General features: G+C 45.5%; 1 protein-coding gene across 1 annotated transcript in view; it reads right to left on the reverse strand.

The window, feature by feature from the left end:
• Positions 1–16,699, reverse strand: part of LOC144481149 (collagen alpha-6(VI) chain-like) — a 148,721-nt gene that overhangs the window by 104,862 nt on the left and 27,160 nt on the right. Inside the window, exons 6-8 of the mRNA XM_078200727.1 lie at positions 10,932–11,519; positions 6,297–6,917; positions 3,303–3,923 (exon numbers count right to left, since the gene is read on the reverse strand). Of these exons, the coding sequence (XP_078056853.1) occupies positions 3,303–3,923; positions 6,297–6,917; positions 10,932–11,519 (1,830 nt within the window). The remainder of the gene's footprint in view (positions 1–3,302; positions 3,924–6,296; positions 6,918–10,931; positions 11,520–16,699) is intronic.

A 16,699-nucleotide genomic window follows, 5' to 3' on the forward strand; every position in this document is an offset into this window, starting at 1 on the left:
ACAACGCTAACCAATGTGCCGTGGTGCCCCCATTGTGCAGCTGTGCAATTAGATTCTCCAAGAGAAAAATCTTCACTTGGGCAAGACACCAGGCAAAGATCAGGTATGTCCTCAGTGATAAACATTTAGCATAGTGAGATTGTGCCATACAGCAAACCCCAGTGTGAAAACTGGAGTTCATATCCACAAGGAATGTGTTGTGGTCACTCCTACCAGTACTAACATGGACAGATGCATCTGTTGCATGTAGATGGGTGAGGGTGAAATCAAGTAGGCTTTTCCACCTTGTTAGTTCTCTCACCACCTGCCATAGGCCTAGTCTGACAACCATGGCCTTCAGGACTTGTCTATTTCAGTCAGTAATTGTGTATCTGAGCTACTCTTGGTGATGGACATGGAAGTTCCCCACCAAGAATACATGCTGAGCACTCACTACCTTCAGTGTTCATTGCAATTGGTTTTTAACATGGAGAAATACTAATTCATCAGCTGAGGAAGGGTGATGTGTGGTAATTAGCAGGAGGTTTCCTTGCCCATGTTTGGACTGATGCCATAAGACATCGTGAAGTTTGGACTCAGTGTTGAAGACTCTCAGGGCCATTCCATCTGTACACCACTGTGACACTGCCTCTGGTGAGACTTTCCTAGTGGGACAGGACACAACCAGGGATGGTGATGGAGAAGTCTGGGACATTGGCTGATACATATGATTCTGGGTATAACCATATCAGTCTGACGCTTGACTAGTTTGTGGGACAGTTTTCTGAATTTTTAGGTAAGTACCCAGATATTAGCGAGGAAGACTTTGTGGGAATGACTGGGCCTGATGTGCCTTTGTCGCATCCAGTGCCTTGGCTGATATCAGTTGGTCCTTAGAGTATTATTCTCATTATACCTTTCTATAATAGGTTGAAACAAACTGAGTGGTTTGCTCGGCCATTGCAGAGGACCATATTGCTGTGTGTCTGAACTTTCATATAGACCAGAGAGGGTAAGAATGGCAGATTTCCTTCCCTAAAGGACATGACCACCTGATAGTTGGTCATCCTTAACATTACTACTAGCTCAGGAACTTAATCATTCTGCTAGCGTACCCACAAACTATACTATCATATCCAAACCCTGTGATCTGCTTCCTACACACCTCACACCTGTGCATGTACGGATCCCACTGCAGCGCATTGTCCCAGCCACTGTTAATGATGTATTATCAATTCTGAGGAAGGATGTTCTTGCTCTCGAGGGAGTGCAGCGAAGGTTTACCAGGCTGATTCCGGGGATAACGGGACTGTTGTATGAGGAGAGATTGATTAGGTTAGGATTGTTTTCGCTGGAGTTCAGACGAATGAAGGGGGATCTGATAGAGATTTATAAAATTCTAACAGGACTAGACAGAGTAGATGCAGGGAGGATATTCCCGATGGTGGGGGAGTCCAAAACCAGGGGTCACAGTCTGAGGATTTGAGATGAGGAGACATTTCTTCACCCAAAGAGCGGTGAGCCTGTGGAATTCATTACCACAGGAAATAGTTGATGCCAAAACATTAAATGTATTCAAGAGGCGGCTAGATATAGCACTTGGGGTGAATGGGATCAAAGGTTATGGGAAGAAAGCAGGATTAGGCTATTGAGTTGGATGATCAGCCATGATCGTAATGAACGGCGGAGCAGGCTCGAAGGACCGACTGGCCTCTTCCAGCTCCTATGTTTCTATGTTTCGATGTCCACTGTGCCCACCATCCTGAGTTTGTCAATTTGAAAGCTTTCGAGATTGAAAAAAGCTGTGTCTACGCAAAAACCCTCAGCCAAACATTTAGCAGAGAAAACCGAGGCAGCAGCTGCAATAAGTGAGCTTTTATTCAGACAGGACAAATGACGGGTTCAAATACTCAATCTGGCTTCCATATCACTGGTATGTTTATCAAAACCTGGGGAATCTGTACTGCACTCGCTAAATTTAGAGCAAAGTTAAAATGAATTGGCAAAGATCTCATTAACATCTCCTAAGGAAATTAATTACAACTGTAACTACCCACCTAGATGCAAAGATGAAATTCCCAAGCTCAGCGCAGATTTCTCACCAGTATCCAAACACACCTCCATTACATTCAGGTGTGGACACATTAAAGCCAGGTCACAGTCCAATTCAAGAATTCATTAAATTTAACTCTCATTCATACTCATCCCCAATTGGTGATTGGTGGGTGGCACGGTGGCACAGTGGTTAGCACTGCTGCCTCACAGCACCAGGGACCTGGGTTCAATTCCGGCCTCGGGTCACTGTCTGTGTGGAGTTTGCACATTCTCCTCGTGTCTGCGTGGGTTTCCTCCGGGTGCTCCGGTTTCCTCCCACAGTCCAAAGATGTGCGGGTTAGGTTGATTGACCCTAGTGTCAGGGGATTAGCAGGGTAAATACGTGGGGTTACGGGAATAGGGTCTGGGTGGGATTGTGGTCAGTGCAGATGCGATGGGCCGAATGGCCTCCTTCTGCACTGTAGGGATTCTATTCTATTCTATTCCGAGATGATCTTTCTGTCCAAATTCCAGATGTCAATGTGTTAGAAAAGGGAATGGAACTCACAGAACGAGAAATAACATCAGATTTTTTTCCAAGGCTATAGAAAAATGAAATTCCCAAAGTGAAGCATTTTGAATAAGACAGCATGAATCAATGTGACTGGGGATCATAATTAACTGGAAAGGCGTCCTCTACGTTTGTACCCATCAATAATTATTGTCCTGTTATACGGGAGAGGGGTTTTATCTCTGGGAGTTGTAAGATCTTTATAGTTGACATTTTATTGGACCTCTTGATTGATGTCGCATATGAAAAAGATTTATATGTTGTATCCCTGTATCCCTGTATCCCTCATATTTCCAAACTTGAATAGTAAGTAAAGGGAGCTACTTACACTGTAAAGTGGTTGTATATAAAAGCCTTGTTGCAATGTTTATAAGATTTGTATGAGATGTGGACTATTTTAACTGAAGTATTAAGAGTTAAGGTCAAAGTCCAATAATTAGGAGCATTGCAAATCGGAGAATCTGAAGCATTATTCTTCCATTTTGTTGAAAGCTAACATATAAACAGGGCAAGAAGGATAAATGAGATGTATTGAACAATTAAACAGCTTGACACTATTACTGAGCATTAATGTCTAACAACAAGTGTAACCATCTTGTACTATGTCAAGAAACTCTTTTCTAAAAAGTAACTCACTGCTGAATGAACTTAAATAAAAACAAAGGATCAGGAATTACACCCACAATTCATGGAAGATATTTAACTTGATTCTCCTAACCTTGTTTGAGGGTTTCTATTTGGACCGATTGTACTGAGGTTTGTTTGATCATCTCATTGCAGATCTTCTTCTGAAGAGCCCTTTCAATGGTCGACAGTTGCATGAAATCCTCCACTCTTGTGATGTAACTTGTCGAAGGATGCGACGCGATTTTCCTCAGCTCACTCTCGGTGGCATTTTGGACTCCTAAGGCGTACACGGTGACGCCCAGACGACGCAGAGAGGCCGCACTGTCCCCCACTGCATCCTGGGATTTACCGCTGGTGATCACTATCAAGATCTGAGGGATCCCTTTCCGGGCGCGGCTGCCTGCGCGTTCCGTGAAGTAGTTCTTCCGTACGAAATCAATGGCGGTGCCTACATTCCTGCCCCCTCCCCTGTATGGCGTTGACTTGATGTGGTCCAGGATGTCGGACTTTCGGTAATACATTCTGAGGTTGAAATCTTCTGACGCAATCGTGTTGTACTGAGCTAAACCAATGCGGACACTTTCAGCGTTCACTTCTAGGGCATAGATCATATTGTAGAGGAAAACGCGAAGGAGTTGGAAGTTTACTGGCCCAATGCTGTCCGATTCATCGACCAAGAAAACAACATCGGCGACTGAAGCAGACTGACACACTGGAAAACAAAAACCAAAAGCACATAACTATAATGTTCAGCTCAAAATTACACAGACAGCTACAACTGCACTCCAACTGTCCATCACAACATTTCTGCAACTGTTGATCTGCTCAACCATACCCTGACCACCACCTTCAATGCCCATTAAAATCATTACTCGCTCTCACCCTGGCTCTAGCCTCTGGTGTGGAGACGCCGACATTGGACTGAGGTAAGCACAGTAAGAAGTTAACCTGGTGTTGTGAGACTTCTTACTGTTCTAGCCCCTGGTGCAGCCCTCATCTCTGCTCCCTTAGCTCCAAGGGGCACAGACTTGAACAGAATGGAGGACAACTGATTTGGACATTTACTGCCAGATCTGGTTGGATCACATAAAACATAATTATGACTTGCTCTCATCTGCCAAATGTTTGTTGCATGTTTCCTCCAAGCTCATCTTGTCCATGAGACTGACCTCTTGTTTTCTTGATCCTGTTTTTACGAACTGTTGACCACCCAATTCCCCTGTCCGCCTTCCATGTTAGCTGATATTGTGAACAGTTTTCTCTCCCCGGGTATTCCCACCCCACCCCTCACTTCCTTCGAATCTACCTCCAGTACCCTTCTCCTCCCACCATCTCCAAACATCCTTTCCTCTTCAAAATCTTTAAATGTAATACCATCTCCTAAATACGTACCCATCTTTCCTGGAACGGAATGTTTGTATACCTCCAATAAGGTTTGCAATCCTGCTAGAATCCCAAAGCGGCTTTTGTCAAAGTCACAAGTCACATCTGCCCCATGTCCAAAGATGTGCGGGTTAGGTTGATTGACCAGGTTAAAAATTGCCCCTTAGAATCCTAAAATGCGTAGGTTAGAGGGATTAGCGGGTAAATATGTGGGGGTAGGGCCTGGGTGGGATTGTGGTCGGTGCAGACTCGATGGGCCGAATAGCCTCCTTCTGCACTGTAGGGTCTCTATGATTTCTATGATTTCATGGAAAGGATGACCAGCCATGGTGAATAAGATTTTTTTAAATCCAATTCAATCCAATCAAAGTCCAATTCAAAGTCTCAACAAGTGAGACATTCCAGATCCAAGCTGACAAGACAGGCAAGCCTCTTCCTGTCTTGGGCTTGATCTACATGATCCAAGCTGATTGGAGCAGGCATTGCACTCCCTTCAGTGTTTGATCTTATTTGCATCTTAGCCAAAGGCCGAGATGCCGTTTTTAAAAATTGTTTCAAATGAAGCCTCAGTGTAACCTTATTGACTTCTATCAAGTGCAGGACAGCAAAACTATACTTGATCCTAGCCAAAAGGCCGATATGGCTGTGTTCATGTCACCTTAAAGTCGACCCCAACCTGTTGCCCCTTGCTGAAATCCATTCTTTCCCAATATTTGACTTTGTTGCCTCTCTTTTTTATGATTTCATCTGGCAACCTTCAGTTAGGAGATAGCACGGATTGCTGTTAGAAACCTATCTTTGACTTTATCTTTCTGCTGCTCTAAAGGCCTTGTTGGAGGAGGGGGATTCCAAATTAAAAATGCACAAGCTAGACTGTTGTAAACCAGATTGTTTTATCAAGGAACACCAACTCTGCATTGTAAACTCTCTCATTTCCAACAATGATGAAATCAAGATCTCGAGGCCAGAGCAGCACAGAAGATACGTAAACAGCAATCATCAATATACCATCATTTTCCTTTCTCTGTAAATAATAGCTGGAACTGAATAATTACTCAAGGAGGCTAGAGTGAGCGGGGTCAATTTTTACTTTGGGTGCACAGTAGACAATCAATTGGGGCGACACGGTGGCACAGTGGTTAGCACTGCTGCCTCACAACACCAGGGACCTGGATTCAATTCCCGGCTTGGGTCACTGTCTGTGTGGAGTTTGCACATTCTCCCCGTGTCTGTGTGGGCTTCCCCCAGGTGCTCCGGTTTCCTCCCACAGTCCAAAGATGTGCAGGTTAGGTGGATTGGCCATGCTAAAATTGCCCCTTAGTGTTAGGGGGACGAGCTAGGGTAAATGCATGGGGTTATGGGGATAGGGCCTGAGTGGGATTGTGGTTGGTGCAGACTCAATGGGCCAAAAGGCCTCCTTCTGCACTGTATGATTGTATGTCATAGGATCCCATTTTTGCATATCTCATCCAAAGGGGAAGGTGCTCCAGCCACCCAACTCAGGAGCCTACCCAATGGTTATGGCATGAGTAGACAAGATGCCAAGTGACCCACCTTCATTTACAGATTGCTGCCTTCCTGTTTACAGCAGGCAGGGTTCATGCTGAACACTTCAAGCCTGACTGATGTAAAAAAATCTTTAAATGGGCAAGTGACACAATGCAGGAACACAATGGATATGGGCCAAGGAATCAAACATTACCTGATGGTCTTCTGAGCTCTCTGTAAAGGAACTCTTTTCGTACTATCATTTTGATTGCACTGGATACTTGTTCAGATGTCTGAATAAGGGCATCAAAAGTGCTAATCTGGAAAACAAATGAGAAATTCGGCAGAAAGGCCACATTCTGCAGCTCACTCAAGACGGACTGTCTGACACCGATGGAGATAACTTTCACTCCTTCCTTCTTTAAGGCTCTGGCAGATAGAGTAACATCATCCTGGGAAGCTGCTGAGGTGATTACTATTGCAATCTGAGGAACACCTTCACCTTTCCGACTTCCAGCGGCCTTTCTGAAGAAGGTGCTGCGCAGGTATTCGATAGCGCGGCCCATCCTTAAACCCGGTCCTCCCCGAAATGCAAAGCTGCGCTCGCTCCTTATGTAATTGGCCACCTGAATCTTTGTGATGTAGGTGTTCAGTAAAAATTCAGTCTGTGCATCAGTGCTGTACTGGGCAAGGCCAACACGGAACCTATCCGCCCCGACGTCAAGTTGAGAGACGATCCTGAAGATAAAGCTTCTGATCTGCTGGAATCCTGCGGCCCCCATGTTCTGAGAACCATCGACTAGGAAAACGATGTCAGCATAACGCATTGCAAAAGCTGTAAAGCAGAAGATAAAATGGCGGATTAGAACAGGAAACCAATATCAAATGTTCCCCACCCTTCCCAATGCTTCCCTGAATAATGAGAGTGCTGTATAGCAGATGGACTACTGTGGGGGCATGGTGGCACAATGGTTAGCACCGCTGCCTCACAGTGCCAGGGACCCAGGTTCAATTCTAGCCTCAGGTGACTGTCTGTGTAAAGTTTGCATGTTCTCTCTGTGTGTCAGCATGAGTTTCCTCTGGGTGCTCCAGTTTCCTCCCGCAGCCCAAAGATATACGGGTTAGATTGATTGGCCATACTAAATTGTTGTTTAGTGTCAGGGGGATTAGCAGGGTAAATATGTGGGGTTACGGGGATAGGGCCTGAGTGGGATTGTTGTCGGTGCAGACTCAATGGGCCAAAAGGCCTCCTTCTGCATTGCAGGGATTCTATGATCCTACGACTAGCTACTTTGGGACAGATAGGAGTTGGATGAAGACAAGGGAATTCTATGGAGCTGGACCACAGATAGTAATGGAGTTTGAATGGTGGTAGTGAATGGATGGTGGAGATAAATGATCTGGTGAAGGTTAATGGCTACAAAGAGGGATAGCACACAGCAATCACAGGGGATGTATTTAAGAATTTTGATCAGGGTAGTCTCAGTCTTGTACGTAAGTCTGAAGGCATTCATCCAGACAGTAATGCATTAGGTTAGTACAGGGGGGGGGGGGGGGGGGGGGGGAGAGCTAAACCTGAATGACATTAGAGAGAAAATAGGTTATTAGAGATGGGTAGGGAGTGGAAAGGATGGAATGGTTGAGGATGGTCTTCTTGAGTTGGTGCTAGTTGCTTTGATGGGAGGGACTTTAGGAGAGAAGCTATGGATGGTGTCAGCGAGCACTGGCCTAAGGAAAGGTAATTCTATGGTTAGAAATTGGGTTGAGATGGTGTTAAGGGCGCAACGGGCAGGTGCCATAGAGGGGGTGAGCTTAATGAAGGCTAAGTGAAAGGGAGATATTCATAATTGGGGTAAGGGAAAATCTGGAAGAGAGTAGAGGCAAGAAAAGAAGCTGAGTCAATCAATCAGCTAGTCTTCATCATGAAAAGATGTGAGATAGAACCATAGAACCATAGAAAATTACAGCTCAGAAACAGGCCTTTTGGCCCTTCTTGTCTGTGCCGAACCATTTTATGCCTAGTCCCACTGACCTGCACAGATCTCTTCACATTTTCAGTTGAAGGAGAGGATGAATTGGGGAGGAGGGGGGAGCGGGTGGGAGAAGGGCGGCAGCATGGAATTAATCAGAGGAGGCAGGTTATATCATGGTAGAGGTGGGATTTTCCTGCCGGCGGAATATTCCAGAACCAGCAAAGGCGACACCGCATGGCTGCCAACCCGGGTACAGGATGGGCAAGCAATGCAAAACACCATAGACCTTGGCGGGATCGGAACATCCCTCTGGTGACCAATAGGAATGTACCAAAAAGGCCAAAATGTGTGACTTTAAAATTGGGGATTGAATTCCATGTGTGTGGCCTATTCTAATTATCCCGACTGCTCCCTCTAACTCCAGTCGGCTGAGAAATTCCTCGTAGCTGCTCCCGCCCCTGTTATTTTGCCAGCAAAGATCCACAGCAAGGTCATGGCAAAAGGGCAGGAGTGGTTGTGTGGAGTTTCCCAGCAATGAACTCTACTTTCCATGCGCAATAACAAAGGAGGCATTTGTTTGCTTTCAAAATAGTCATAAATGGTCATCATTGATTTTGTATGGAGATTCCCTTCCATATAAATCTTCTGCATGAAGATATTAACCTCTGCAAATTTATTTTAAACAAAATAGAAAGAAAGAACTCACATTCATAAAGCACCGTTCATGATGTCTGGATGTCCCAAAGCGCTTTACCACCAATTAAGTACTTTGGCATTAATTATTGCTATAATGTAGGAAAGGCAGGTGCCAATCTGGGCACAGCAAGATAATACAAACAGCAACAAGCAAAGATCAGATAATCAGCTTTAATTTCTTCTGCTACATGGTGCCATGGGTTGTTTTATGTCCACCTGCTAAAGCAGACAGGACCTCAGTTTGATCTTTCATTTAAAAGTCAGCACCTCCAGTTGTGCAGCACTCCCTCAGTACCGCACTGGTCATAGAGAGAGGCATAGAGTCATACAGTGCAGAAAAAGCCCTTCAGCCCATCAAGGCTGCCCCAACAATATCTCCCACTAAAGGCGTGCTAATCCCATTGTCCTGCGCTTGTCCCATATCCTTGAATATTATGATATTATGATATCTTAAGTGCTCATCAGGGACCTGGGTTCGATTCATAGAATCATGGAAACCCTACAGTGCAGAAGGAGGCCATTTGGCCCATCGAGTCTATACCAACCACAATCCCACCCAGGCCCGATTCCCATAACCCCTCATATTTACCCTCCAAATTGCCCTGACACTAAGGGTCAATTTAGCATGGCCAATCAACCTAACCCGCACATCTTTGGAGTGTGGGAGGAAACCGGAGCACCCGGAGGAAACCCACGCAGACAAGGGGAGAAAATGCAAACTCCACACGGACAGTGACCCGAGGTCGGAATTGAACCCGGGTCCCTGGCACTGTGAGGTAGCAGTCCTAACCACTGTGCCACCGTGCCGCCCTTGATTCCCGGCGGAGTCTGCACGTTTTCCCACTGTCTGAGCAGGTTTCCTCTAGGTGCTCCGGTTTCCTCCCACAATGAGAAAGATGTGCTGCTTAGGTGCATAGGCTGTGCTAAATTCTCCCTCAGTGTACCCGAACAGGCGCCGGAGTGTGGTGACTAGGGAATTTTCACAGTAACTTCATTAGAAACATAGAAGAAACATAGAAAAACTGCAGCACAATGCAGGCCCTTCAGCCCACAAAGTTGTGCCGAACATGTCCCTACCTTAGTGATTACTAGGCTTACCTATAACCCTCTATCTTACTAAGTTCCATGTACTTATCTAAAACTCTCTTAAAAGACCCTATCGAATCCACCTCCACCATTGTTGCTGGCAGCCCATTCCATGCACCCATCACCCTCTGAGTGAAAAACTTACCCCTGACATCTCCTCTGTACCTACTCCCCAGCACCTTAAACCTGTGTCCTCTTGTGGCAGCCATTGCAGCCCTAGGAAAAAGCCTCTGACTGTCCACTTGATCAATACCGCTCAACATCTTATACACCTCTATCAGGTCACACCTCATCCTTTGTCTCTCCAAGGAGAAAAGGCCGAGCTTACTCAACCTATCCTCATAAGTCATGCCCCCCACCCAGGCAACATGCTTGTAAATCTCCTCTGCACCCTTTCTATGGCTTCCATATCCTTCCTGTAATGAGGCGACCAGAGCTGAGCACAGTACTCCACGTGGGGTCTGACCAGGGTCCTATATAGCTGCAACATTATCTCACGACTCCTAAACTCAATTCCTCGATTGATGAAGGCCAGTACACCATACACCTTCTTAACCACAGCCTCAATCTGCACAGCTGCTTTGAGCGTCCTATGAACTCGGACCCCAAGATCCTCCTGATCTTCCACACTGCCAAGAGTCCTACCATTAATATTATATTCCGCCATCCTATTTGACCTGCCAAAATGAACCATCTCACACTTATCGGGGTTAAACTCCATCTGCCACTTCTCCGCCCAGTCTTGCATCCTATCAATGTCTCATTGCTGTGCTACTTGTGACTAACAAATGAACTTTAACTTTAACTTTTTTTAAAAGTTGTAAGATTTCCGGCTTCGACTACCTTCCCAGGCAGTGTAATTCCTACCACCCTCTGAGTGAAAAAATTTTTTCCCGAATCCTCTCTGAATCTCCTACCCCTTACCCTAAAACGATACCCCCTCATGATTGACACCTGCGTCAGCTGAAATCAAGTCTTTGGAGTCGAACCTGAACCCACTACCGTCTGACTGAGAGTGCTATTGAGAACCCAAAGTTGACAATTGTCATCAAAATGTTTTAAAATGGAACAAAGGCATCGCTAATCGCACCTACCTTCGATATGGGCTTCGACAGTGCTGCACACCGACTCCAAGATTTTATCTGAATTTTCTTTCAGCATTTTAAAATTTGCAACATCGTAAGCAAATCTCCGGACTGGTCTGCTGGAAATATCTTGAAGTTCCTTCTTTCCTTGGATATTAACTCCAACGACGTAAATTGTGACTCCGCTGTTTCTCAGTTGGTTGGCCGCTTCATCTACCTCCGTGCTGGACTCCCCGTCGGTGACCAGAAGGGCAATCTGTTGCACGTTTTCTGTTGCTCTGCTCCCAGCTGACGCAATAAAATGTTGGCTCCTCAGGAATTCCAGGGCCCTTCTGGTATCAGTCCCGCCTCCCTTCTGCTGCACGTTCTGGAGGTAATTCAAGACGTCGCCCTTGGACGAATATTGATTCAGCAAGAACTCCGTCTTTGGGTCATCGCTGTACTGAACCAGGCCAATCCTTACTTTGTTTCCCGCAATATCCAGGCCGCTAACGAAGGTGTACAGAAATTCTCTCACTTCTTCGAAGTTCTCGTCACTGATGCTGGTCGAACCATCCACCACAAGGACAATATCAGCAACTGCGGCTTTCCTGCAAGCTGAAACATACAAAAAGTAACACTTTCTCTGAAACAGTTTTGGTCACCTCCACATGGACAGCAGAGCTGACACTGTTATTTGTGCCTCCACTCCCACTCCCATACCAGTTTTGTAATTAAACATCACATTTGGTGAACATTTACTTCTTTTGAAGAGAAAATTCCCAACATTTATACCATCCCTCCTTATCTCAGATAATCCTTTGCATCGGGCAAATGGAAACGCCATGAAGTCAAATGCAAAGGCAATGATATATTAATTGTGCTGGCTATTTCAGGCAGCCCATTAAATCCTCACCCCGTCCACCCTGATTTCAGGCCAAATTGGCCCTTCAAACAGTTTTATTGTTGTCTGAAGCAGGTTACAGTGTTATCTTCATGGTGCGCCTATGTCCAAATCATCATAGAATCCCCACAGTGCAGAAGGAGGCTATTCAGCCCATCGAATCTGCACCGACCACAATCCCACCCAAGCCCTATCACCACAACCCCACATATTTGCCCTCCTAATCCCCCTGACACTAGGGTCAATTTATTATGGCCAATCAACCTAACCAGCACATCTTTGGACTCTGGAAGGAAACCCAAAGCACCCGGAGGAAACCCACGCAGACATGGGGAGAATGTGCAAACTCCACACAGACAGTGACCCGAGGCCAGAATTGAACCCGGGTCCCTGGCGCTGTGAGGCAGCAGTGCTCACCATTGCGCCATGGTGATAGGAAGAAATTGGTTCAAAGGCGTTAAACAGGCTTATGTTGAATCTTTGGCGGGAGGGGGTTGTTGTGGGAAATTTACCACTTCGGAGTCAGACTTGGAGGTTTCAATAATATAGTTTTACTTCGGACAAAGCTTTGGGAGAAAGCACTGGTACTCCGCAGTACTTGGCAGCTACCTTCTCAACTACACAATGGTAGTTGATCATTTTTATACCTTTTAGACAATAGGCAGTACGGACATTAACCGTTAACACATCGTTACAAGTTGAGTAGACAGATACCGACATCGACAGTTAACACATTGTTACAAGCAGACAGGTACGGACATGGACAGTTAACATATCATTGTTCACAGAATGGATACATTTATGCAGTTACATCCTCTATCAATGACTGGTTTCGATCTATACATTCAGTGGCTGATCTTGTTACATTTATGTGTTTATGTCCCCATCTGTGGCTGACCTTATTATCAGACTCATTGTTCTGGGTTTGCTCTTATCTAAAGTGCCTCAAGCTCTGACCAGCTTCCTGCAGCAATTCAGATACTGCAGGTTTTAACTTTTTGTGTAACTGTATGTGCCAAAAGCCAGTGCCTTTTAATGTCCCTTCCCAGGAACCCATTTTGTGTGCCAGGTAACCATTTTGTGTCCATCACTTTAATTCCACCATAACACTCCCCCTTTTTGGTCAGGATTATTATTTAATAATCCCCAGACCAACAACTGCATCTTCACTGGTAGATGTCCAGCTTCTTCTTTCCTTCTTTGTAGCTTTCGACATCTTCAGGTGTTCCCATCATGTATTCTTCCTCGATGGTTACACTGGCTCCTGGCACAATTCATGTCACATTTGCTTTGCAACAGACATTAAGGCATCCAACAATTAGGCAACGGACAATTACAATTGCGATGAATATGATGAGTCCATGCATTAAATAGGATCCCCAGGATCCCCCCACTAGCCATTCCAGCCAGCTACTTCCTTTCTTGGGTCCCTGTCTGAAATCATCAAGCTGTTGTCTGATTTTATTAATGACTTGGGTTATGTTATAGGATTCGTCTGTGACATGGGTTATTCATTTGTTTCCTATGATTGTACATACTCCCCCTTGTTGTGCTAACTGGTAGTCCACTGCATATCGTGTCTGCTGTGCGTACAATCTCAATTCAGCCATTTCTTAGTTGACAGCCTCCAGTGCTTTTGAAGTGCTGTTTCCCAGGACTGTTGGTCCACAGGCAATATGATTCCTATTTTTTGCACTAATTACTCCTGCTGCCCACCCCCCCCCCCCCACCCCAGAGATAGGGCTCCGAGGAACCCGTATCCCAGTGATGATCCCATTGTTCCCGGGGTTTCCCAATCAGCGCAGAATTCTTTGCTGATAGCCCGGGTTACTATCTTTCTCCGGGTATGCCCCTTCTGAGGGCATGGAACAGTGAGTGGCCCTAGTGTTCCTACTGCAAAAAGAATCAGGAGGGTTAGTGTTTCTGTCGTGTAGGTACCATTGAAGAGGAATACAAATCCCTTCTTAGCCTGGTAGCATTTAGTGTCCTGATTATTGGTTTGTGTATACCGCCAATTGCCCGGTTTACTTGACTCCCCGTTTGATCCCACCACCTGGTAAGTATCAAATGGGTATGTCCATTCGGCTGAGCTGACATGAGTCCCATTACACTGTCCACAAATGAGCTGCCTCCCCACAGTTACATTCAGGCATTTCTGTTCATCACAGGTGCAAGTAAACTGACCCCTATTTACCCGACAATGTTGACGGACACACTGCGTCTGTACGCAGGAATCATTCTTGGGGACCAAGGCATATGCACATCCCCATCCCTGCCCCGAAAAACAAAGCGAATAGCTTGCAGTATCTGAACAAGCTTTTCCTCCCACCTGTTGGAGCCCCCTGCACACAGGATCTGTGGGATTTACAAGTCTCACACATCTTCCCTGTATACCTCTTTTACATTTGCCAATTTGTCCCTCACAGGGTGCGTCTGATCTATCTACTGTATATAAGTCATGAGGGGTCCACCCAGGGGTGGCCACAAATAGGGCTTCTATCGATTGGGCTAACGGGTAACATACAGTTCGATTCCTGTGTAAGTGTATATAAGCCTTGTAAAATGGGTTATCCTCTGGCCCAGTCAAGTTTACAGTCGCGACAACGCAAAGTAATACAGTTACATACACGACTTCATACATGTCCGCAACGAGCAAGTAACAATCCTAATACTGTAAGTTATACAATTTTCAAAAGTTATACTGTCAACCCGAACGCGCCAGTTACTCTTCCTTGCAGTCTTCACCTGTTTTGGGGAAAGCAATCTGGTCACTTTAATTAATTCATTCATTCCTTTGTGTAATTTCAGCTGGGTCCAATGTTTCCATATACCTTTCCCTCTTATGTCTAGACAGGCACAGGTGTCTCCACTAATTATAACTTCATATGGCCCATTCCATTTTGGTGCAAACCCTGGTTTGTCAGGTAATGTTTTTACTAGGACACGACTTCCCGCTGTTGGGACGTCAGGGAGCATTTCAAGCTCTCTGTCTGCGTCTCTTTCTTCTTGATTATCTTTTACCAATTTGCACATCCCTTTTAGTTGGGCGCTTAGTTCCAAAACGTATCTTCTGATTTTATCTTTTAGTGGACCTACATCGGTCCCACCTGTTATGATGCTTTTGGGTAATTGCATTCCCCGTCCTGTCATTAATTCATAAGGGGTTAATCCAGTTGTCCGGTTTGTGGTAGCTCTTAGCCTCATTAATATAGTGGGCAATACTTCTGTCCACATTTTCCCCGATGTTTGTATGGCTTTAGCCAGTGCATTCTTAAGTGTTCTATTCATACGTTCCACCATTCCAGAACTCTGTGGGTGATAAGAGATGTGGAATTTTTGTTTTATCCCCATCAATTGGCATACTGTTTTTACCACCATTCCAGTGAAGTGCGTCCCTTGGTCCGAATCGATTTGTAGGGGTACTCCCCATCTAGGGATTACCTCTTCTGCCAATATTCTAGCCACCGTGGTAGCAGTACAATTTGTAGTAGGGAACGCTTCTACCCACCTGGTGAACTGGTCTATAATAACCAGACAATAGGTTTTGCCATGGGATTGTGGTAGTGGCCGTGAAATCTATTTGCGGATGTTCCCAGTGTCCCTTTAGTCGGGGCTGGTGTCCTATCTTAATTTTTATGGGTTGACGGAGGTCTATCCGTGCAAGTGGTAGAACTAGTGGCATTCACACAGGCACTAGAGTTATCTGAAGGCAAAACGGTGAACATCTATACAGATAGTCGGTACGCGTTCGGGGTAATACATGACTATATGACAGCATGGGGTAGAAGGGGGTTCATAACCACGGGAGGAACTCCTATTAAACACCAACAAAGACTTGAGGCATTGTTAAAAGCTAGCGAGAAACCTCGAGAAGCTGCAGTAATCAAAATTAAAGCGCACCAGAAAGAACCAGGAAGAGATAACCCGGACTGGTTAAATTTCAAAGGGAACCAAGCCGCAGATAGAGCAGCACAGTTAGCCTTAGAACAGGAGACAGTTGGCGAGCTGCCAATAGCAGTAACAGAACAGACAGGAGACTAAATAGATATTCGGGACTTACATGAGGATACCTCGAAAGAGGAAAAGGAGAAGTGGGAAGCACAGGGAGCGATCAAAGGGACTGATAACATTTGGAGACGAGAAGATAAGGTTATCAGTCCCTTTCTGACCTTACTGTCTCTAGTTTGTCATTTACTACTGCCCACCCTGTCCGGGGTGATCCTTCCACATATTTGCGTGAACCATCTACAAAAAGGGTCTCCTCAGCTGTTGTTAAAGGTATATCCTTTATCCTACCTTCTTCTACGTCCATATCTACATCCCCACAATTGTGTGGCTCTCCTGTGTCTAAAATCCGTTCAGCTGGGTTATTTCCTGTGTCCCTTATTATTATTACGGATTTGCTTGGAGGTAGTAGGACAGCTTCCCATTTAGCTCTTCTCATGTTTGAGACGGACCTTAGCTTTCCCGTGTTCAACATTTCCACCAAGGTGTGTTTGGTGTGAAGGATTATATTCCCTGTCATTATTATTGGCTCGCTAACCTTTACGGCCCAGGCAGCGCAATCCAAGGCGGCTATGCACCTTGGCAGTCCAGTGACTACCAGCCCTTCTGCAGTTGAATAATAACCTATGGGTCTCCTTTTGTCGCTGCGGAATAGAACCCTCCCTCATTGCTACAATGGACATGGAAGTCCTTATTAGAATCGGGTAATCCTAGTCCAGGGGCTGATATCAGTTCTGTTTTTAGTTTGTTGTAAGCCTCTTCCTGCTCGGGTCCCCATTCTATGGGATTTAAAGCTGGTTTTCCCCCTTTGACTAGTCTTTGTATGGGTTCTGCCAATTTTGCGAATCCCGGGATAAAACTTCGGCTATAGTTAAACAGTCCTAGCACC

The sequence above is a fragment of the Mustelus asterias genome, chromosome 2, assembly GCF_964213995.1.
Source record: "Mustelus asterias chromosome 2, sMusAst1.hap1.1, whole genome shotgun sequence".
NCBI lineage: Eukaryota > Metazoa > Chordata > Chondrichthyes > Carcharhiniformes > Triakidae > Mustelus > Mustelus asterias.